The sequence below is a fragment of the Amblyraja radiata genome, chromosome 16 (assembly GCF_010909765.2).
Source record: "Amblyraja radiata isolate CabotCenter1 chromosome 16, sAmbRad1.1.pri, whole genome shotgun sequence".
NCBI classification, from domain to species: domain Eukaryota; kingdom Metazoa; phylum Chordata; class Chondrichthyes; order Rajiformes; family Rajidae; genus Amblyraja; species Amblyraja radiata.
The window spans coordinates 32,386,814-32,411,824 of NC_045971.1; the positions used below are offsets into that span (position 1 = coordinate 32,386,814).

The 25,011-nt window shown below is 43.6% G+C and overlaps 1 protein-coding gene across 1 annotated transcript in view; it reads right to left on the bottom strand.

Annotated features, from left to right (window-relative positions):
- Positions 1–25,011, bottom strand: part of LOC116982098 (sodium channel protein type 4 subunit alpha-like) — a 247,527-nt gene that overhangs the window by 18,099 nt on the left and 204,417 nt on the right. The window contains exons 19-22 of the mRNA XM_033035415.1: positions 23,156–23,329; positions 21,266–21,388; positions 15,303–15,587; positions 9,839–9,892 (exon numbers count right to left, since the gene is read on the bottom strand). Coding sequence (XP_032891306.1) covers positions 9,839–9,892; positions 15,303–15,587; positions 21,266–21,388; positions 23,156–23,329 — 636 coding nt within the window. The remainder of the gene's footprint in view (positions 1–9,838; positions 9,893–15,302; positions 15,588–21,265; positions 21,389–23,155; positions 23,330–25,011) is intronic.

Below are 25,011 nucleotides of genomic sequence, written 5' to 3' on the forward strand. Positions count from 1 at the left end.
TCACTGTGTGGGTTTTATCAGGGTGCTCCAGTTTCCTCCCACATTCCAAAGACAAGTTTGGAGTTTAATTGGCCCTCTGTAAATTGCCCCTAGTGTGAGGTATGGTGGAAAGTGTGAACGGGTGGTCAATGGTTGGTTTAGTTTAGTTTAGAGACACAGCGCAGAAACAGGTCTTTCGGCCCACCAGGTTCGCACCGACCAACAATTCCTGCACATTCACACTATCCTACACACACCAGGGACAATTTTACATTTATACCAAGCCAATTAACCTTCAAACCTGTACATCTTTGGATTGTGGGAGGAAACTGAAGATCTCGGAGAAAATCCACACGGTCACAGGGAGAACCTACAAACTCCGTACAGACAGCACTCGTAGTCAGGATCGAACTCGGGTCTCTAGCACTCTAAGCGCTGTAAGGGGGGTTGCCCTGTTTCAACGAATGCAATCAACCTGGCATGCACAATCAATTAAAACCAAATAGAACAAGTTGCCCTACAACTATAGACTGTGCACGCCATTTGAAAGAAGAGGAAGAAGTGCTGTAAGGCAGCAACTCTACCTCTGCGCCACAGTCGGTATGGACTCGATGGGACAAAAGGCCTGTTTCCATGCTGTATCTTGAAACTAAACTCAACTCAAGGCAGAGACTGTACACACAGATAGTGCTTGGTGATATTGAATGTTGCATAACATTGCATGTTATCTCTGCTCTTTGCAGAACATGGGAGGGACTATTTTAATTCATTCAATATTCAGTTGAAGTCCAACCATAGATAGCAGATAACATTATCAATTAATGTCCATGTTGCCAGCTGCAGTCTTGATACCTGGTACCTTGACAACAGTGACAGTGCCACACCCCCAGATTGTCTGTTGTACTATCTGCAATTTTTACTTTAGTTTAGTTCAGTTTAGAGATACAGCATGGAAACAGGACCTTTGGTCCAGCAATTCTGCGCAAAACAACAATTCCCGCACACTAACACTATCCGACACCCACCAGGGACAATTTTACAATCATACCAAAGCTAATTAGACTACCAGCCTATATGTCTTTGGAGCATGGGAGGAAACCGGTGCACCCGGAGGAAACCGGTGCACCCGGAGAAAACCCACGCAGGTTAAAGGGAGAACGTACAAACTCTGTATACACAGCACCCGTGGTCAAGATGGAGCCTGGTGTTGTCAGGCAACAATTCTACCGCTGAGTCACCGTGCCGCTCGTGAACCAAGATGAGCAATCAATGGATGACAAATGGGCAAGAAGGTTGCTTGATGCCAGTGTGCAAACAATGTGCAGTTGGCAATTATGCTGCAATAAAACAATTGACATGCTCCAGCAATGCATGCACTGCCTGGGCTGCTGAGGAGGAGCCCAGCTGCATTAACAGGAAGAGCAGCAAAGACATGTTTTGTTGCCTGTTGCACATCCTCACATTTGCCCACACCAAACTGCAGCAGGCAGTGAAGAAGGCGAATGGTATGTTAAAGGGCTATCTCACGGTGCGACCTGACGCAAGACTTAACAAGAGTTTAACATCGTGGGAACCTCCTGCGATAGCAGTACGGCATTCGTGGACCACCGAGGACTTCCGTGGCGCTAACGGCAGGTAGTCGTGTAACTTTGTAAGGTCGGGAGAAAATTCAAACATTTTTGAATTTCTCCAAGAGTGACTTGAGCACTTTTTGGTGAGCGTTGCAACATTGTATGAACGCAGATGCCAGTGCGATATCCGTGCAATATCCGTAATGACTCTTGCGGGTACCGTGGGAACTCCTGCGAACGGTAAGCAACACAGACTGAAAACACAACGTGCAAGTAAATGGATGTGAGCACAGGGTGGATTAAAATAATGGAGGGGGTTGGGTGGGAAGTGGGGGCAAAACGGAGACATCCTCTGCAATGGCTTCCAAAAATAACTCATATAATCCTGAAAGGACACACAGAGTGCTGGAATAACTCAGCGGGTCAGGCAGCATCGTTGGAGAACATAGATAGGTGACGTTACACAGAGTGCTGGAGTAACTCAGGGTCAGGCAGCATCTGTGGAGAACATGGATAGGTGACGTTTCACAGAGTGCTGGAGTAACTCAGTGGGTCAGGCAGCATCTGTGGGGAACATGGATAGGTGACGTTTCACAGAGTGCTGGAGTAACTCAGCGGGTCAGACAGCATCTCTGGAGAAAAATTAATAGGGAACATTTCTGGGCGGAACCGACTCTGAAGATTGAGTCTGAAGAAGGGTTCCGACCTAAGCATCACCTATTCTTTTTCAACAGAGATGCTGCCTGACCCACTGAATTACTCCAGCACTTTGTGTCTATCTTGGTATAAACCAGCATCTGCAGTTCCTTCATACACGTGTTAACTTGAGTGTTCGGTCGAGACTGACAAGGAGTGAAAGCATCCATGTCCACACCAGCTGGTGACTGGTAGTCCAACCTGCCTGTGTTTGGTCCATATCCCTCCAAACCTGTCCTATCCATGTACCTGTCTAACTGTTTCTTAAACGTTGGGATAGTCCCTGCCTCAACTACCTCCTCTGGCCGCTTGATAGGGTAGACAGAAGATGCTGCCCGACCCACTGAGTTACCCTGGCACATCGTGTCATGTTGTGTATCATCAGTATCTGTACGTCCTTGTTTCCACTAATTACTCTGTGTATTGCTGACAAATAACTGAAGGACAGCTGTTTCACTGTGTCTCCAAATCAGAATGAAATGTCGGACTCAAGAACGACAGCAGCAATCTAGAAGGACATTCCAGTTGCTGACTCGGGGGCATTATGTATGCAAAGGACTATGTCTCAGAGAAGACATTAAACTGACACCCTCTTGACCTGCTCACATGAATATCAAAATCAGTCCTCCAGAGATAATGCCTGGCCCACTAAGTTACTCCAGCCCTTTGTGTTTATCTCCAGAGATGCTGTCTGACCCGTTGAGTTACTCCAGCACTCTGTGAAACGTCACCTATCCATGTTCTTCAGAAAGGCTGTCTGACCCGCTGAGTTACTCCAGCACTCTGTGTCCTACGTCTAGATGTAAAACCCTCATGATATTTTCAAGGCAAGGCAGGGGAGATCTCCAAATATCTATCCCTCTAACAGCACAACTAAAATAGATTTTCCGGCCCATTAAGCAGTTGCTCATATTGTCCAAATTGAGGTCTCCGTTGAAACATGGGCTTAACCCAGTGAGACTTCCTCTTAATTCTCTTTTTAATTAATCTCACCCTTCTGCCTTCACGCAAGCGTTTTCGATGCACATGTTGCGCTAATGCATACAGCGCGTCAATGAAAATAACAACCAGCTTGTACTCGAACCAACTTTGTATAGGCATGTCTGCAAATGAGCCAATTCTACGAACGGAGGGTATTTATATAGTGTGTGAAAAAAAGTGACATCATTTGTGCCACGTGATTAACTACACTACAGTCCACGATGTTCATTCACGATTAACGGGAAAGATCGGGAGATGGACAAGTCACTCGCACAAATGACAGAATTGCTGAGTACCGTGGGAACTCTTTATCTACCCCTCGTTATATCGTGCGGAACTCGTGCTGGACCACGACCACTTCACTCTGGTGACATCTTAAGTCAGGTCGCACCGTGAGAAACGGCCATTAGCATTCATAGCAAAAGGATTTGAGTATAGGAGCAGGGAGGTTCTACTGCAGTTGTACAGGGCCTTGGTGAGACCACACCTGTAGTATTGCGTACAGTTTTGGTCTCCAAATCTAAGGAAGGACATTCTTGCCATAGAGGGAGTACAGAGAAGGTTCACCAGACTGATTCCTGGGATGTCAGGACTTTCATATGAAGAAAGACTGGATAGACTCGGTTTGTACTCGCTAGAATTTAGAAGATTGAGGGGGGATCTTATAGAAACTTACAAAATTCTTAAGGGGTTGGACAGGCTAGATGCAGGAAGATTGTTCCCGATGTTGGGGAAGTCCAGAACAAGGGGTCACAGTTTAAGGATAAGGGGGAAATCTTTTAGGACCGAGATGAGAAAAACATTTTTCACACAGAGAATGGTGAATCTCTGGAATTCTCTGCCACAGAAGGTAGTTGAGGCCAGTTCATTGTCTATATTTAAGAGGGAGTTAGATGTGGCCCTTGTGGCTAAAGGGATCAGGGGGTATGGAGAGAAGGCAGGTACAGGATACTGAGTTGAATGATCAGCCATGATCATATTGAATGGCGGTGCAGGCTCGAAGGGCCGAATGGCCTACTCCAGCACCTATTTTCTATGTTCTATGTCTCTATGTAAATATCAAGCAAATACGTTCATAGGTTCATAAGTTATGGGTGCAGAATTAGGCCATTCGACCCATCAAGTCTACTCCATCATTCAATCACGGCTGATCTATCTTTCCCTCTCAACCCCATTCTCCTGCCTTTCCCCCCATCACAGTCAACACAAAAAGTGAAAGATGAGCAGGAAGAAGTAAGTATGTATATGGTCACTATCTAGACAGTGTACATCACCAACTCATGTGCAAGAAGGAACTGCAGATGCTGGTTTAAACCGATGACAAACACAAAAAGCTGGAGTAACTCAGCGGGTCAGGCAGCTACTCTGAAGAGAAGGAATGGGTGAAGTTTCGGGACGAGACCCTTCTTCAGACTCATGCACTGTGATATCATTCAACACAACCTCACTCCCCATTTTACAACAAACCCATTCCCCTCTCTCGTCACTTTTTTGTCTCCCTCCCTCAATTACTCATGCTCTCTTTCCTTCTTGCTCTGTCAGTGTCCACAGCCTCAATACAAAATTACGTCACAACGCAAAATAAATGTTCCAGGCAAGTTTATCAATCAAAGCAAGCTGCACCAATAGAAAGGTTTATCGCCTGTGCAAATTCCCATTTTTCCAGTCTGAAGAAGGGTTCTGATCTGAAACCTCACCTATCCTTTTTCTCCAGAGATGCTGCATGGCCCGCTGAGTTACTCCAGCACTTTGTGTCTATCTTCATCTGCAGTTGCTTCCTACACAAATCCCCTTAGTTGTTGTCTCAGTGTGTCTTTGCCTAATGCTCCCAGGCAATGTGATACCCATTGCTACAGCACATTTTGTACAAGCTTAGAGAGACAATAGACAATAGGTGCAGGAGTAGGCCATTCGACCCTTCGAGCCAGCACCGCCATTCAATATGATCATGGCTGATCATATGCTTACTCATAGAGTTATAGAGTGATACTGTGTGGAAACAGGCCCTTCGACCCAACTTGCCCACACCGGCCACTAGTCCCACCTGCCTGCTCTTGGTCCATATCCCTCCAAACTTGTCCTATCCATGTATCCATGTTTCTGATTTGAGCTAGTTCGAAAAGCCTGGATAGACTGGATGTGGAGAGGATGTTTCCACTAGTGGGAGAGTCTAGGGCCAGAAGTCAACCTCAGAATTAAAGGACATTCCTTTAGGAATACTCATTGGGTGGTGAATCCGTGGAATTCATTGCCATAGACGGTTGTGGAGGCCGAGTCAATGGATATTTTTAAGGCAGAGATAGATAGATTCTTGATTAGTACGGGTGTCGGTGGTTATGGGGAGAAGCCAGGAGTATGGGGTTAGGAGGGAGAGATATTCTTAGGCCCCCTTCGGTCATGGCTGACCATGGGCGTCTCCAGGGTTGGAGGACGCCAGTGCGTGACTTTGTTTAACGTGGGGAGACTGGTGCACAGACAGCCACCAACACGGACTTTGACAGATCTAGGTCAGGATTCAGTAGCATGGAGTCCAAGACGACCGGAGGCCCTTTTCTGCTGCAGCCTTCATCCGCCTTCTCAGCCGTTGTGATGCTCCACTAAATTCAGCCCTCATCCTCCGTGTGTTCCACCGTTGAGATCTTCGTTGGATTGCACTTTGTCAAAGTACACCCCCTTGACCTTACCACCATGGGTGGCCCTACCAGGAGCATAGCTCCAGACGGCATCGCTCTCAGGATCTCAGGTCCACACAAGCTTCTCCGCCACGACAAGGTGACAATCCACGGAGAGATAGATCAGCCATGATTGAATGGTGGAGTAGAATTGATGTGCCGAATGGCCTAATTCCTCTCCTGTCATTTATGAACTTATGAACATGAACTAAATGAAATATTACTTATGGTGCCATAAAAACACTGAACTCGGCTAAACGGTGTTGTTTATGAAGCCAGAGTTCTCATTGGGCACTTGGAACAATTGGAATCTTATTCTGAATTCCTCTTCTAGATCTAGTCTAATTGTTCCACAAGAACAGAACAGCAGGGAGCAGGAAAAGACCATTTAAACTTGAGCCTCCGTCACCTTTGAGTCAGATCAGACAACAACCCTTTTCCTGCCCAATCTTCTTATCCTTGATCCCTCTACAATCAAGAAATCTATCAATTTTGTTTTAAAATATAATCACTGACTAAGGGCCTGTCCCACTTGGCAATTTTTTCGGCGACTGCCGGCGCCATATCAGTGTTGCCAAAAGATTTAGAACATTTCAAAACTCAGCAGCGACAAAAAAAATGATGCGACACTTGAAAAAACACCGCGTGTCATATGTCATCACGCCGCGTCACGCCGCATCACTATGCAAATTTTTCGGTGCCCTTATGCGTCAGTCAATGATGCCGGCAGTCGCTGAAAAAATCGCCAAGTGGAACAGGCCCTTAACACAAATGCAATCAACAGAGCTCTCACAGACCTCCCAGGTGCAAAATTCCAAAGGTTTGCACATATTGTGCGAATATATTTCACCTTATTTCTAACCTAAATAGCCTACCCCTTATTTTAAGTCTGTCAGTCCTGGTTCTGAGCTAGTCAGTAAACATCCTTCCTATATCTACCCAAGAATTTTGTACATCTTAATAAGGTCATCTCATTCTTACAAAATCTCAGGTCAGTTTTTTTATTGTCACGTGCACCGAGGTACAGTGAAAAGCTTTTGTTGCATGCTAACCAGTCAGCGTAAAGACAATACATGATTACAATCGAACCATTTACAGTGTATAGATATATGATATGGGAATAACGTTTTGTGCAAGGTAAAGCCAGTAAAGTGCGTTCAAGGATCGTCCAAGGGTCACCAAAGAGGTAGATAGTAGTTTACGACTGCACTCCAGTGCAGTCTTAAGCATAGAAACCTACCGTACCTTACTCAGTCTATCCGCATTTTACAGATTAGCCAACCCAGAACCAGTCTGTGAGTATTTGCTGCACTCCCTGTTTGGCAAGTAATCTCTTAGATTTGGTTAACAAAATAGTTTCACCAGGGCTCTAAATCATTTTAGATAGATATCTTTATTATTTCACAGTGCAAGCCTATGTACAATTTACCCTGTTACCCAAGCTCCAAGACATCCAAAGTTTACAGGGACCCAAGCTCACAGCTATATTTCTTTGAGGAGAAATGTCTATGGAGACAAAATGTGCAGGAAGGACCTGCAGATGCTGGTTTATACTGGTATAGGGCGGCACGGTGGCATTTTCTCTGTCTATTCCTCTCATGATCCTATACACCTCTATAAGATCACAACTCAACTTCCTGTGCTCCAAAGAATAAAGTCCTGGCCTGCTCAACCTCTCACTCAGGCCCTTGAGTCCTGGCAACATCCTCGTAAATCTTCTCTTCACCCTTTCCATCTTGACATCTTTCCTATAAAATGGTGACCAAAACTGAACACAATACTCTAAATGTGGCCTCATCAATGTCTTATATAGCTGTAACATGACCTACATGTGTAAAATATAGCAAATCCTTGTATATCTTAATGTGACATTAAATATAATTGAAAAAGATAGTAATTGTGAGTGCTTTGCAACTCCAAACCATAGATACATTACCCAATTGAAAGCAATATAATCCAACAGTAGTCTAATTTCTGGGCCTTGCTCTCTGTGAATTTAGGTGTATTGCTTCCTCCCACTTCTCCCAAGAACGGACACATGCCAGGAAATTCAATCATCTAACACATTTTTTCCAGTGTCTGTGACTGACATTTCCTGGCACGATTCACAGGAGCAACTATTTTCAGGTTTGTTTTGCATCCCAGCTGTTATCGGACAACTAAACCATCCTAGCGCAACTGGAGAGCAATCCTGACTACTATGTACCTCATTGGTGACTCTCGGACCATCTTTGATCAGACTTTACTGGATTTATCTTGCACTAAACATTATTTCCATGAACATGCATCTGTAGACTGTGGACGGTTCGATTATAATCGTGTATTGTCTTTCCGCTGAATGGATAGCACGCAACAAAAAGCTTTTCACTGTACCTCGGTATACATGACAATAAACTAAACTAAACCAACAAGCTGCACCACTATGCCACCTTGTGCTGACAGGCACATCTGAATGTAAAACCCAGATGGCCTTGTGTGACCATATTAAGACACCTGAGAGAGATGTAGGTCTTCACACCAGATCACAGGATCCCTATAAGGTTGAGTCAGAGCTACTTCATCAGTCTGAAAATGGGTCCCGACCCGAAACATCATCTGTCATTTACTCCGCAGTTCTCACCTACTATCCACCTCTTTAGTGACCCTCGATCGAACTTTGCTGGCTTTACTTTGCGCTAAACGTTATTTCCTTATCATGTATCTATATCTTCACAGCGCCAGAGATTCAGGTTCGATCCTGACTCGGGGTGCTTGTCTGTGCAGAGTTTGCACGTTCTCCCCATGACCTGTGTGGATTTTCTCTAAGATCTTCGGTTTCCTCCCACACTTCAAAGACATACAGTTTTGTAGGTTCATTGGCTTGGTATCAACGTAAAATTGTCCCTAGTGTGTGTGAGGTAGTGTTAATGTGCGGGGATCGCTGGTCGGTGCGGACTCGGTGGGCCGAAGGGCTTTTGCCGCGCTGTATCTCTAAACTAAACGAATAAATTCCTTCTCCCTCCCACTACTTATCCACAGGAGGTCTACTGGCCACAAGTTCTCCTTATTCCCCACCGATCACCCAATGAGACCTCAGCCAAAAATATGTTTGAATGTAAAAATCCTGCAGCTGAAATTTGCTGCAGGTCTCACAGCAGAAGCAGTTCTGAACCACTCTACTTCACCTGAATGGGTTGTAGAAATACCAGACGACAATTGTCACGCCATTCATATTTGCATGAGATGACCCAGAGCAATAACAACATCGTGGAGCTTTAGAATTGGAGTTGAGGTAAATTCTACATCTTGGAAAAACCACAAATGTCTGATCCCCATACATCCTACTGAGTCTTTGTTGTTTCATACAGTCACCACTAAATGCTTCAGTTTTGAACACAGTGTAAAAGCTACTAGAAGGGCCAAATGAAATATTCCTTCAACTTTGGGATAATATAGAACTAGTATGAATGTGATCAATAGACAGCGTGGACTCAGTGGACCAAAGAGCCTGTTCCCATGCTGTATCTTTCAATCGATTCAATCAATCAATCAATGTCTATACTTTACCAGAATCCTGTACAGATTTTAATGACATTTGGATTTCTAAATAAGGAATTATTAATTGTAATTATCCCAAGAGAAATACTTTGAAACTTCAATAAAAAGAATTACCTTGGTGAGGTGATATAATATCTGCAGCCGTAGGATTTAAAGATAATATATTGCTTTTGACAGACCAAGTTCTCATCTGAAGTCAATTAAAGGTATTGAGTCCATTAACAGTACAGAGGCATGTGGAGAAAGCAATAGAAAGTGGGGAAAGCCACCATACTTCCACTCAAGTCTTTTAATGTGTGAGGTTTAAGTCATTTTGACCATCTCAGCACAGTCAAGATAATAATTTGTTTAGGTTAATGAATATTTTAAATTAATGGTTTTAATGTAGACCTATGTACTCACATCTCGAGAGTCAACAGCAGCATACATTATGTCCATCCAGCCTTTAAAGGTTGCCTTACGGGAACAAAATTAAGAAAGCAATGAACAAGATTAGACAGAAGGCATTTTCTTTCACAAAATGAATCAATGTTAATGCTAATTCTAAAGAGTCACTTTAAAGTGTAATTGATCTCCACATTGCATTAGATTACGCTGCTTGCTTTGGCACAAATAATATATATTGCAAAGTGTACATTTATTTGGAATGTGGATGAAAATAAATCATAGAAATACTGTGCAAGGAAATTAGTATGATCAATAGAAATTTATAACAAGACAGAAGAGCGCAGTTAGAATGGATTGGCTGCTGTATCGTGGATTCTGGGATGCATGGCTGGGGCCCTCGAGTTTGGAGTCGCGGCAGTCAGAGCCTCGAGGTGGAGCTAGTTAGATAGAGGTAGATACAGAGCTGGATTGTTAGTCAGCAGGATAGATATCCGGATCGCTTGTTATCTAGATAGGCAGTTCTCTGTGGCGTTACGCTCTCTCTTTTGCTCGAGAGAATGAATTTGATAGATCTTAGTAGCTAGTTAGATAGATAGCTTTAGGTAGAATACCTGATAGCCAGATAGCTAGCAGCAGGTAGCTGGATGGTGGATAGCTAGACAGATCCTTAGCTAGATAGGCAGAGGGTGTGCTCTCTTTTTCGCTCAAGAGAGTAAGCTAGATAGACCTTGCTCGCTCTTCAGCTGGTTAGCCATAGACAGATGCCTAGAGAGCCAGCTAGATGACAAGTGCCAGATAAATAGCTGGCTAGATAAATAGCTGGCTAGGTTAGTTAGCTAGCTTGCTGGATAGCTAGATAGATAGGCTAGATAAACAGATAGGTAGATAGTGTGCAAGCCAGATAGCTAGGTAGGTAGATAAATAGCTAGATTGATAGCTACAGAACTAGATTGCAAGATACTTGGACAGGTGGATGGCTGGTTAGCTAGACGGCCAGCTCTGTGTGGGGCACCCAATCTCTCGCTCGATAGGGGGGATGAAGAAGGGAGTACTTTCTGTCACTTTGTGAGTACTTTCGTGGTGACTCTGTTGTGTACTTTATATGCACAAACAAAGACTTTCACTGCACCGAGGCACACGTAACAATAACATATCATCATCATTATCACCAAATCCTCATTTGAAGCCATCTAGTGTGGATGATATTTCCTTGTTCCTTTGCATTGTTCCTGTAAAAGATGCTTTCTCCCATCGCTTCCCATGTGTGTGTTGCCAGACCACAAATGTATCATTATTAGGAGGCATTAGTGTGATGTTACAATTGATTACAAACGGTTGGCTCCATCTGAATTAGTTCACGTATTTCTAGCCTTATTGAATATTAACATCTTCATCTTCATTATTTTGGTGGTCATCGGAAAGAATGATGAAAAACTGCTGCCAATTGGTCTTTTTAATTCCTTTTTATCCTTTTATAATATTGTTCGCTGGTGTTACACGAACTGTTTTGATGCAGGTTTCAACTGTTCTATTTGACAACTATTTATTGGATGATTAGGAGGAACAATTTCTATGTGGCCATTAACTTGCTTTTTTGCTGCAAATGACAGCATTTCCAGTAATTTCTACTCCTACATTATTCCGTTAATACTGGAAGCAATGCTTCCTGCACAGAAACATATTTGAACCAACATTTCTTAAATAATTAAAGGATATATATGCTATTTAAAATATAAGAGGTTTTTAAAATGATTGCACTTCATAAAAGGGTTGTAATCCTTTTAACACATTTAAGATATCTCAATCAACCAAGGTTGCAATGCTTGCAATCTAATGCCCCTGTCCCACTTAGGAACCCTGAACTGAAACCTCTGGAGACTTTGTGCCCCAACCAAGGTTTCCGTGCGGTTCCCGAAGGTTCCCGGAGGTTTTTGTCAGTCTCCCTACCTGCTTCCACTACCTGCAACCTCCGGCAACCACCTGCAACCTCCGGGAATCGCACAGAAACCTTGGGTGGGGCGCAAAGTCTCCAGAGGTTTCCGTTCAGGTTTCCTAAGTGGGACAGGGACATAACTATCCTAGATGGATTCTCAGAGCAGCTTGTACTGGAGCCTACCAGAGAGAAGGCAATTCTGGTTTTGTGTTGTCTAATGAACCTGATTTAGTAAGGGAACTCAAGGTAAAGGAACTGCTAGGAGGTAGGGACCATAATATGGTCTAAATCTGCAATTTGAGAGGGAGAAGGTAAAATCAGGAGTGCCAGTGTTGCAGAACAAAGGGATTATGAAGGCATGAGAGAGGAGCAGGCCAAGGCTGACTGGAAAGGGATCCTAGCAGGAATGTCAGTGGAACAGCAATGGCAGGTATTTCTGGGCATAATCCAGAAGATGCAGGATCATTTCATTCCAAAGAGGAAGAAAGATTCTAAGGGGAGTAGGAGGCAACCGTGGCTGACAAGGGAAGTTATGGATGGAATAAAACTAAAAGATCAGGTATATAACATAGCAAAGAGTAGCGGGAAGCCAGAGGATTAGGAAACTTTCAAAGGACAACAGAAGGCAACAAAAAGGGCAATACGGGGTGAAAAGATGAAGTACGAGGGTAAGCTGGCCAAGAATATAAAGAAGGATAGTAAAAGCTTCTTTCAGTATGTTAAGAGGAAAAGATGAGTAAAGCCAAATGTGGGTCCCTGGAAGGCAGAAACAGGTGAAATTGGGGAACACGGAAATGGCAAAAGAATTGAACAGGTACTTTGATTCTGTCTTCACTAAAGGAAGACACAAACAATTTCCCAGATATACTAGAGGACAGAGGATCGAGGGAGACAGAGGAACTGAAAGAATTTGCATTAGGCGAGAAATAGTATTGGGAAGACTGAAGGGACTGAAGGCTCCCCAGAGCCTGATGGTCTGTAACCCAGGGTATTCAAGGAGGTGGCTCTAGAAATTGTGGACGCATTGGTGATCATTTTCCAATGTTCTATAGATTCAGGATCAGTTCCTGTGGATTGGAGGATAGCTAATGTTATCCCACTTTTCAAGAAAGGAGCGAGAGAGAAAATGGGGAATTATAGACCAGTTAGCCTGACTTCGGTGGTGGGGAAGATACTGGAGTCAATTATTAAAGAAGTAATAACGGCGCATTTGGATAGCAGTAAAAGGATCAGTCCAAGTCAGCATGGATTTATGAAAGGGATGTGAAAAGTAAAATGGATGATGGAGAGCCAGTGGATGTGGTGTATCTGGACTTTCAGAAAGCCTTTGATAAGGTCCCACACGGGAGATTAGTGGGTAATGTTAGAGCACGTGATGTTGGGGGTAGGGTAATGACATGGATAGAGAATTGGTTGCAGACAGGGAACGAAGAGTAGGAATAAACGGGTCACTGTCGGAATGGCAGGCAGTGGCGAGTGCAGTGTCTTAAGGCTCGGTGCTGGGGCCGCAACTATTTACAAAAAATATTAATGATTTAGATGATGGAATTAAAAGTAACACTAGCAAATTTGCAGATGACACAAAACTGGGTGGCAGTGTGAGCTGCGAAGAGAGTGCAAGGAGCTTTCAAGGTGACTTGGACAGGTTGAGTGAGTGAGCAGATGCATGGCAGATGCAGTATAATGTAGATAATTGTGAGGTTATCCATTTTGGCGGCAAGACCAAGGAGGCAGATTATTATCTCAATGGTATCAGATTAGGAAAAAGGGAAGTGCAACAAGACCTGGGTGTCCTTGTACACCAGTCACTGAAAGTAAACATGCAGATACAGCAGGCAGTGAAGAAAGCTAATGGCATGTTGGCCTTCATAATGAGAGGATTTGAGTATAGTAAAAAGGTCCTTCTGCTGTTGTACAGGGCCCTAGTGAGACCGCACCTGGAGTATTGTGTGCAGTTTTGATCTCCTAATTTGAGGCACATCCTTGCTATTGAGGCAGTTCACGAGGTTAATCCCCAGGATGGCGGAACTGTCATATGAGGAAAGATTGGAAAGACTGGGCATGTATTCACTGGAATTTAGAAATGATGAGCGGGGATCTTATAGAAACGTATAAAAGTATAAAAGGACTGGATGACATATATTGATTTCATTACCTTTATCGCTAAATTCTATCCTGCCCTCAATTTCCCCTGGACTATCTCTGACACATGTCGCACAGAGACTTGCCAGAGAAGGGAAATCAAGGATCAGCGGATATAGGGGGAAAAGATATAATAGGAATCTGAGGGGTAACTTTTTCACACAAAGAGTGGTGGGTGTGTGGAGCGAGCTGCCAGAGTTGAGGCTGGGACTATCCCAACGTTTAGGAAACAATTTGACAGGTACATGTATAGGACTGGTTTGGAGGGATATGGGACAAACACGGGCAGGTGGGCCGAGTGTAGCTGGGACATGTTGACCGGTGTGGGCAAGTTGGGCTGATGTATGGCTCTCTGTCTCTCCCCTTCCTTGATCTTTCTGTCACGGGTTAGACTATCAACTGATGTCCACTCCAAACCCACAAACTTCCACAATTATCTGGACTGCACTTCCCCCCACCCTGGCACTATCCCTTATTCTCAGTTTCTCCATCTGCATCACACCTGCTCCAAAGAAGAGGCTTTTCACTCCAGGACATTCAAGATGTCCTCATTCTTTCGTGAATATAGTTTCCCCTGGTTGTCATCGATGGATCGCTCACCTGCATCACCTCAGTATTCTGCTCTCGCTCCTCCTCCCCTCCAGACGGAGCAAGGATAGAGTTCCCCTTGGTCCTCACCTTTCATCCCACCAGCCTCCGCATACAACACATCATTCTCCGACATTTCTGTCACTAACATAATCCCATAACCAGTCACATCCTCCCATTCCCACCTCTTTCCACCTTCTGCAGAGACCGCTCCCTCGGCAACTCCTTGGTTCATTCATCCGTTCCACCCTAAAACACCCACTCCCCAGGTACTTTCCCCTGCAACCGCAGGAGATGTAACACCTGCCCCGGCACCTCCTCCCTCATCTCAATCCAGGAGATACTGAGCCAAGACATTCTAGTGGTTACATTGGCAGAGTTGGTATTGATATTCTAAATGCTCAGTCTCGATTACTATTGGATTACTCGCGTAATTTACCAGAAATGATCAAAGATGCTTTACTGCATTAAATCATGTTGGATTCAGCCGAACATTAATGGCATTACTAGCAATTCACATAATAGAATTATACACTGTCGGATTCCCTAATAAATGAATTAAGTTTTAAGATAGAGTTATACCGATGGTTAATTGAATGCTATTACATTGTATTTAAGAAGGAACTGCAGAAGCTGGAAAATCAAAGAAGGGTTTCAGCCCGAAACGTTGCCTATACCCTTTCTGTACCCCTTTCATTACAGACATTGAGGCCTATTCAATTCCCCTCAGACTACCACCCATAGCTGAAAATAATCACCAGTACAAATATTAAAAGAAGTGAATTATCTAATACAGCAATGTGTTGTTTCACTTACCACTTGCAGCAAGGATAGGTACCCCTGACCAACATTGTCAAAGTTCACCTTAACATTGACCCATCGGACTTCATCGGGATACATTGAAATGTGATTTTCACAATCCGTTTTGTTATTTATTACATCAATAGGGAACATTTTAGAGTCTGTGGTGTTTATACATTTGAAATACTTCCCGGCAAACAAGTTCACTCCCATGATACTGAAAATCAGCCAGAAGATAAGGCAAACCAGCAGCACATTCATAATGGATGGAATAGCTCCGACCAATGCATTCACGACCACCTATAAAAATAAATGGAAAGAGTTAAGTGCCACAGTTTACTAAGTATAATTGTTCAAATATGCATCTATGACAAGACGTTACTGCTAATTTATTATTGCATGGTATAGTCCAAGTTTACATCAGAGAAACCGGTCGTATTATTCTAATCCAGACACAAAAGGCTGAACAGGTCAGGCAGCATCTCTATTTTTGGCATGAGGAAATAGTACTAGTTTTACTAGTTACTTTCTCTGTCTGTATAATTCATTACATAAAGCATAAAGCTCATTGTATAAAGCATACAAAGTAGCCCAAAAAAGCAGTCTACCAGAGGACTGGGAGAAATTCAGTCCAGCAGAGGAGGACAAAGGGCTTAATTAGGAAAGGGAAAATAGATTATGAAAGAAAACTGGCAGGGAACATAAAAACTGACTGCAAAAGTTTTTATAGTTACAGAGAAAGGTTGAATAAGTTAGGTCTTTATTCTCTGGAGCGCAGAAGGTTAAGGGGGGACTTGATAGAGGTCTTTAAAATGATGAGAGGGATAGACAGAGTTGATGTGGACAAGCTTTTCCCTTTGAGAATAGGGAAGATTCAAACAAGAGGACATGACTTCAGAATTAAGGGACAGAAGTTTAGGGGTAACATGAGGGGGAACTTCTTTACTCAGAGAGTGATAGCGGTGTGGAATGAGCTTCCAGTGGAAGTGGTGGAGGCAGGTTCGTTGGTATCATTTAAAAATAAATTGGATAGGCATATGGATGAGAAGGGAATGGAGGGTTATGGTATGAGTGCAGGCAGGTGGGACTAAGGGAAAATAATTGTTCGGCACGGGCTTGTAGGGCCGAGATGGCCTGTTTCTGTGTTGTAATTGCTATATGGTTTGTTATATGGTTAATTAGGAAAGGGAAAATAGATTATGAAAGAAAACTGGCAAGGTACATAAAAACTGACTGCAAAAGTTTTTATAGGTATGTGAAGAGAAAAAGATTAGTTAAAACAAATGTAGGTCCCTTGCAGTCAGAAACAGGTGAAATGATCATGGGGAACAAGGACATAGCAGACCATTTGAATAACTACTTTGGTTCTGTCTTCACTAAGGAAATAAATAATCTGCCGGAAATAGCAGGGGACCTGGGGTCAAGTGAGATGGAGGAACTGAGTGAAATCCAGGTTAGCCAGGAAATGATGTTAGGTAAATTGAATGGATTAAAAGCCGATAAATCCCCAGGGCCAGATAGGCTGTATCCCAGAGTACTTAAGGAAGTAGCCCCAGAAATAGTGGATGCATTAGTGATAATTTTTCAAAACTCTTTAGATTCTGGAGTAGTTCCTGAGGATTGAAGGGTAGCTAATGTAACCCCACTTTTTAAAAAGGGAGTGAGAGAGAAAATGGGGAATTACAGAACAGTTAGTCTAACATCGATAGTGGGGAAACTGCTAGAGTCAGTTATTAAAGATGGGATAGCAGCACATTAGGAAAGTGGTGAAATCATTGGACAAAGTCAGCATGGATTTATGAAAGATAAATCATGTCTGACGAATCTAATAGAATTTTTCGAGGATGTAACTAGTAGAGTGGATAAGGGAGAACCAGTGGATGTGTTATATCTGGACTTTCAGAAGGCTTTCGACAAGGTCCCACATAAGAGATTAGTATACAAACTTAAAGTACATGATATTGGGGATTCAGTATTGATGTGGGTAGAGAACTGGCTGGCAGACAGGAAGCAAAGAGTAGGAGTAAATTGGTCCTTTTCAGAATGGCAGGCAGTGACTAGTGGGGTACCGCAAGGCTCAGTGCTGGGACCCCAGCTATTTACAATATATATTAATGATTTGGACGAGGGAATTATATGCAACATCTCCAAGTTTGCAGATGACACAAAGCTGGGGGGCAGTGTTAGCTATGAGGAGGATGCTAGGAGGCTGCAAGGTGACTTGGATGGGTTGGGTGAGTTGCAAATGCATGGCAGATGCAATATACTGTGGATAAATGTGAGGTTATCCACTTTGGTGGCAAAAACAGAAAAGTAGACTATTATCTGAATGGTGGCCGATTAGGAAAAGGGGAGATGCAACAAGACCTGGGTGTCATGGTACACCAGCCATTGAAAGTAGGCATGCAGGTGCAGCAGGCAGTGAAGATAGCGAATGCTATGTTAGCATTCATAGCAAAAATTGGCTTGGTAAAATTATTGTCCCTTGAGTGTAGAATAGTGTTAGTGTGTGGGTTTCGCAGGTCGGCGTGTACTCGGTGGGCCGAAGGACCTGCTTCTGCGCTATATCTCTAAAACTAAAGTTGTCATTCCAGGTCAAATGGCCCCATTCAGATGCTGTCTGACCTGCTGAGTATCTCCAGGATTTTTTAGCTCTTTCTGAAAGTTGGTGATGATCACCACTGCATCATTTTATCCTTGTTTAGTTTATTCCAATTCCACATCTGAATGGAGGCCGATTAGGAAAAGGGGAGATGCAACAAGACCTGGGTGTCATGGTACACCAGTCATTGAAAGTAGGCATGCAGGTGCAGCAGGCAGTGAAGATAGCGAATGCTATGTTAGCATTCATAGCAAAAGGATTTGAGTATAGGAGCAGGGAGGTTCTACTGCAGTTGTACAGGGTCTTGGTGAGACCACACCTAGAGTATTGCGTACAGTTTCGGTCTCCTAATCTGAGGAAAGACATTCTTGCCATAGAGGGAGTACAGAGAAGGTTCACCAGACTGATTCCTGGGATGTTAGGACTTTCATATGAAGAACGACTGGATAGACTCGGCTTGTACTCGCTAGAATTTAGAAGATTGAGGGGGGATCTTATAGAAACTTACAAAATTCTTAAGGGGTTGGACAGGCTAGTTGCAGGAAGATTGTTCCCGATGTTGGGGAAGTCCAGAACAAGGGGTCACAGTTTAAGGATAAAGGGGATATCTTTTAGGACCAAGATGAGAAAAACATTTTTCACACAGAGAGTGGTGAATCTCTGGAATTCTCTGCCACAGAAGGTAGTTGAGGCCAATTCATTGGCTATATTTAAGCGGGAGTTAGATGTGGCCCTTGTGGCTAAAGGATTAGGGGGTATGGAGAGAAGGCAGGTACAGGATACTGAGTGGATGATCAGCCATGATCATATTGAATGGCGGTGCAGGCTCTAAGGGCCGAATAGCCTACTCCTGCACCTATTTTCTATGTTTCTATTACCACCCATCCCACAGCCGACAATGGCCGATAGTGTGCCCCACAGTCCCTTGATTATCGTTGCTTTTTGCATCTCTTCCAATCATTTGCCCTAAATACCATCTACATCTCTCGTTCCCATTTTCCCTTGACTCTTAGTCTGAAGAAGGGTCTCAACCAGAAACATCACCTATTCCTTTTCTCCAGAGATGCTGCCTGACCCGCTGAGTTACTCCAGTCTTTTGTGTCTGTTTTTGGTTTAAAACAGCATCTGCAGTTCCTTCCTACACATTATTCCAATGTTCGATTCTGAATTGATTTCAACCAGTTAACATTGCCTTTCGACTGCAGTCACTTACCAAGATTCAAGAGAGTTTATTGTCATGTGTCCCAGATGGGACAATGACATTCTTGCTTTGCTTCAGCACAACAGAATATAGTAGGCATAAATAAATACAAAACAGAACAGTGTGTCCATATACCATTGAATATATTCTTCAATGGTATTTATTTATTCTTACTACATCTACACTACTCACTCCACTCCCACAATATTTGTGGCTGTTCGTCACACATTCTAACCAAGCATCAAATGCACAAGTTCCTCCTGAATTTCTTATTGAATTCATCAGTGACTTATCAGATCTGTTTTTCGTGTCCCCCCACATATAAAAATATTTTCTCTGCATCTGTCCAATCAAAACTAGATTTCAGTTGGGTATTTATTATAAACTAGACTGTCTAGTGAGAGACTACTTAGAGATAATATATATAAGCATCTGGATAAACAGGGTCTGATTAGGAACAGTCAACATGGATATGTGCCTGGAAGGTCATGTTTGACTAATCTTCTTGAATTTTTTGAAGAGGTTACTCGGGAAATTGATGAGGGTAAAGCCGCGGATGTTGTACATATGGACTTCAGTAAGGCCTTTGACAAGGTTCCTCATGGAAGGTTGGTTAAGAAGGTTCAATTGTTGGGTATTAATGGTGGAGTAGCAAGATGGATTCAACAGTGGCTGAATGGGAGATGCCAGAGAGTAATGGTGGATGGCTGTTTGTCAGGTTGGAGGCCAGTGACTAGTGGGGTGCCACAGGGATCTGTGTTGGGTCCACTGTTGTTTGTCATGTACATCAATGATCTGGATGATGGTGTGTGTAAATTGGATTAGTAAGTATGCAGATGATACTAAGACAGGTGGTGTTGTGGATAATGAAGTCGATTTTCAAAGTCTACAGAGAGATTTAGGCCAGTTGGAAGAGTGGGCTGAAAGGGTTTTGTGAGGGTTTTGTGGGGGCAGGGTTTTGTGGGGGCAGGGGGGTTGTGGGGGGAGGGGGGTTGTAGGGGTAGAGGGGTGTGGGGGTGGGATTGCGTGGGCGGGGGTGGTGGGGGGTGGGGAGGGAAGGGCGTATGTGGGTGGGAGTGGTGGGGGAGGGGCATGTGTGGGTGGGTGGGAGGGGTGTGTGGGCAGCGGGACGGAGGTGTGTGAGCGGGGTGCATATGTGCGGGGGGAGGGGTGTGGGGTCGGGGGGGGGGCAGAGCTCGGAGAAAAGATGGGGTTGTGAGGGAGCAGGGGGGTATCTCAGGGGAGGGAGGCAGGAGCCAGCGAGGGGGACGAGAGGTAGAAATGGCTGGAACTGGCGTTGCGATGGCGGTGCATTTGGGTCTCCCAGCAGGTGCTGGTCGCTGGGCACTCTCCTCCGCCGGGATCAGATTCTCCGGGATGGCGCAGGAAGGGGCGGAGATCGATCTGCGCAGGCGCGGTTTTTAAGATTTTTAAACCTCGCTAACTTTTACAATAGACCACCGATCGGAACGAAACTTGGTGCACTTGCAGCACAGGAGAATGGTGAGTGAGCTGTAACAATCATAGCGTAATGTTTACCGTTTTTGAGCCAATAGAAAGACCACGCAAACCGGAAGAGCACAAGATCAGAGTTTTAGTTATGTACAGATAAACACTCCACCTCTACTTCCATTAATGAATGTAAATGGCAATGGGGAAGTTTTTATGATGAGTCGTCAATCTATATGAACACTTATTCACCCAGGCAGTATGTGGAAAAACAAATACTGTGTCTCCTCAGAAACTTCAGGAACCTTTGGACACTGAGATCTTAATTACTGATACCTTCTATGTTGGACATCAAATGCCATTGAGGGAGACTGGTAGTACCGATTCCCTGAGGGTTCATAGTTCTCTATCAGGCTGCCCTCGTCTCTGAAAATCAAGGAACTCAGTCACCACTCTGGAACAGGGCTTTGAATATCTCTGCATATTAGTGGTGAGATTCATCACTGTCTCCAGTGCACCAACTCAACCTCTGGCCATTGAACGGCATACAGAGATAGGATAACACTTGATATGGACTTATATGGATTAAGTACTATAAAAGTTTCATCACAATTTGATTTAGAAAGATCCACTGTTTCTTTCTAAATAATGTGAAGCAAAACGTAAAAGTTTTTGCAGATATTCTGATTGAGAAATGTTGCTTGAATAAAAACGTGATTAACTTACCCGCATCCCCTCAAAGCGAGACAAAGCTCTGAGTGGTCTCAGGGCTCTCAGAGTCCGGAGGGACTTGATGGGTCCTAATTGATCATAACCAAGGATCTTTGCAGCCAGGCTGATCAACGACACCTTAAATGTATTAAGAACAGACACTGTCATTAATCCTGAAGGCTTGTACAAATAATTTGTAAAGTAATGCCCCTGTCCCACTTAGGAAGCCTGAACGGAAACCTCTGGAGACTTTGTGCCCCACCCAAGGTTTCTGTGCAGTTCCCGGAGGTTGCAGGTGGTTGCCGGAGGTTGCAGGTGACCCATGGACTATCTTTGATCGGACTTTACTGGCATTATCTTGCACTAAATGTTATTCCCTTTATCATCTATCTGTACACTGTAGATGGCTTGATTGTAATCATGTATTGTCTTTCCGCTGACTGGCTAGCACACAACAAAAACTTTTCACTGTACCTTGGTTCATGTGACAATAAACTAAACTGATATCACTTACTGTCTAAAATATAATCCCTTGAACTGAGAAAGTTGATTTAGGAAAATTGTAACAATTATAGAATAATTGCTCCCAGGACGAGGCAGATGAAGTATGATTGACATCAGTCATTGTCTGTGAATCCTTTGGGATATTCCAACCACTGCTGTTCAAATTTATTTTATTTTGAAATTGATGTCAATCACATTCAAATTCAGCAAACAGTTATAATATTTTTACATTGAAATAGGTCTTATCAATTTTCATGTTCATAAGTTCTAGGAGCAGAATTAGGTCATTCGGTCCATCAAGTCTACTCCGCCATTCAATCATGGCTGATCTATTTCTACCTCCTAAACCCATTCTCCTGCCTTCTCACCATAACCTCTGACACATGTACTAATTAAGTATCTATCTATCTCAGGAATATCAATTGCCTTGGTCTTCACAGCTTTCTGTGGCTATGAATTCCACAGATTCACCACCATCTAAAGAAATCCTTTGACTCCTCATCTCCTTCCTAAAGGAACACCCTTCAATTTAGAGGCCATGACCTCTGGTCCCACACACGAGTGGAAACATCCTTGCCACATCCTCTCTACCCAGGCCTTTTTCTGTGATGGTTAAATAAAAATCATCAATGCAGCATAACGAATCTTGGGGCATATTTTTGTGAATGTCTATATTTAATAGAATCGCAGGCAAAACCAATTCCCTTTCATCGCTCTAAGGAGGCCTGACTTAATGGTGTCACATTGCATAATCTCTGCTATTCTTAAATGTGTTTATGACCGGTGCCACTCGTAAAAATCCAAAATACTCCATAGTATGATCCGAATGGCCACATTCATCCTTGTTTGGTTGTGCTACAAAAGACCGTTCATGAGCGTCAGTGTATTGTCGACCACTTCCGAAATTCGATTCCATTGACTTTAATGGAATCAGATTTCGGAAGTGGAGTGCTTTAAAATAGTGTGTTTGGTGGCACTGACTGGGGATATGATTCAGAGTCTTTTGTACGTACCCAGCTTCTTGGCAGGAACCCAAACTGTTGACCCCTGGCTGGCCGTTTGTCAATTTTCATGATCGTTAAAGTTACTCTGATATTCATCCCAAATTAATATGTAAACTAGGCTCGTTCAGTCAAGGTTGTGCTTGGCTAATTGAACTGCTATCACATTATGATGTTTGTTGTCGATTAATGAGAGTGCTGGTGCAAGTTGTGTTCTTTGGCTGCAGTGATCAGTAACCGCTAATCAAATCAATCCAAATTAAAATAATATGAAATTACTGTTAATTGTCAAGGGTGAATCAGAACAAAACATTTTAAATCTAAACTCATTTGGGGTTTATATTTTATTTATTTGCCTTGTGAGTTATTGTTTTTTTTTGTAATACTTTGTAATACTTACGTCAACAATCATAAAGTCAAGCCAACACCATGCATTGGTGAAGTATGTTTTGAATCCATAAGCAGTCCATTTGAGTAACATTTCCACCACAAAGACGTATGTAAATACTTGGTCAAGATATTCAAGCAGTATCTTAATTGTCTTCCTGTCTTCTATGTAGATGTCTTCAAAAGCCTGTAAGCAAATTTAGAATTTAGGCTGTGTTTCCAAGGAGCCAAGTTAAGACATTGTACAATTACACAAGTAATTAGTTTAGTTTAGAGGTACAGAGCAGAAACAGGCCATTCGGCCCATCGAGTCCGCACCAACCAGCGATCCCCGCACATTAACATTATCCTACACACACTAGGAACAAATTTACATTTATACCAAGCCAATTAATCTACAATCCTATACTTCTTTGCAGTGTGGGAGCAAACCGAAGATCTCATGGTGTTCACAAGGTGATGGTATGAACATTCCCTGCAGCTTAAACCGCACATTATTATTTTGTTAAGAAGTTAACAAGGGTGGCACGGTGGCGCAGCGGAAGAGTTGCTGCCTTACAGCGAATGCAGCGCCAGGGACCCGGGTTCGATCCCGACTACAGGTGCTGTCTGTACGGAAATTGTACGTTCTCCCTGTGACCTGTGTAGGTTTTCTCCAAGATCTTCGGTTCCCTCCCACACTCCAAAGACGTACAGGTTTGTGGGTTAATTGGCTTGGTCTATGTGTAAAATTGTCCCTAGTGGATACAGGATAGTGTTAATGTGTGGGGATCGCAGGTTGGCGCGGACCGGGTGGGCCGAAAGGGCCTGTTTCCACGCTGTATTTCTAAACTTAAACCAAAAAGTTAATAGCAGGACAGACAGAGGGAGGCTGGAGATGTTGGTTACCTAGATTTTCAGAAGGCCTTCGATAAAATGCGGCACGTCAGGCTGCTAAGGAAGATGAGAGCCCATGATATTGAAGGGAAGATAATACCATGGATAGAGGGTTGGCTGAATGGCAGCAGGCAAAGAGCCCGTTGGCTGCCAGTGACTAGAGGAATTCCGCAAGGGTCTGCAAAGGTTTGGGGCCGCTTCTTTTCACGTATATTAATGATTTGGATAAGGGGATTGAAGGTTTTGTGGCCATGTTTGCAGATAGGTGGCGGGACAGGCAGTGTAGAAGAAGCTGTGCAGAAGGACTTGGACAGGTTAGGAGAGTGGGCAGAGAAGAGGCAGATGAAATTCAGTGTAACAAAGTGCGGAGTCGTGCATTTTGGTAATAAGAATAAAGGCGTAGATTATTTTCTAAGTGGAGAGAAAATCCTGAAATAGGAGGTGCAAAGGGCCTTGGGAGTACTGGTGCAGGACTCCCAAAAAGTTAATTTCAAGTCGAATAGGTAGTAAGGAAGGGAAATTCAATGTTAGCATTGATATCAAGAGGACTGGAATACATAAACAGAGATGTAATGCTGAGGCTCTACAAGGTGCTGGCCAGGCCACATTTGGAATATTGTGAGCAAATTTTTGCCCGATATCTGAGGAAAAGGATGTGTTGGCTCTGGAGAGGGTCCAGAGGAGGATTACTAGAATTATTCCAGGAAAGAGTGGGTCAGAATATGATGAGCGTTTGACAGCACTGGGCCTGTACTCGCTGGAGTTTAGAAGGTTAGAAACATAGAAACATAGAAAATAAGTGCAAGAGGAGGCCATTCGGCCCTTCGAGCCTGCACCGCCATTCATTGTGATCATGGCTGATCATCCACAATCAGTAACCCATGCCTGCCTTCTCCCCATATTCCTTGATTCCACTAGCCCCTAGAGCTCTATCTAACTTTCTTTTAAATTCATCCAGTGAATTGACCCCTACTGCCTACTGTGGCAGAGAAT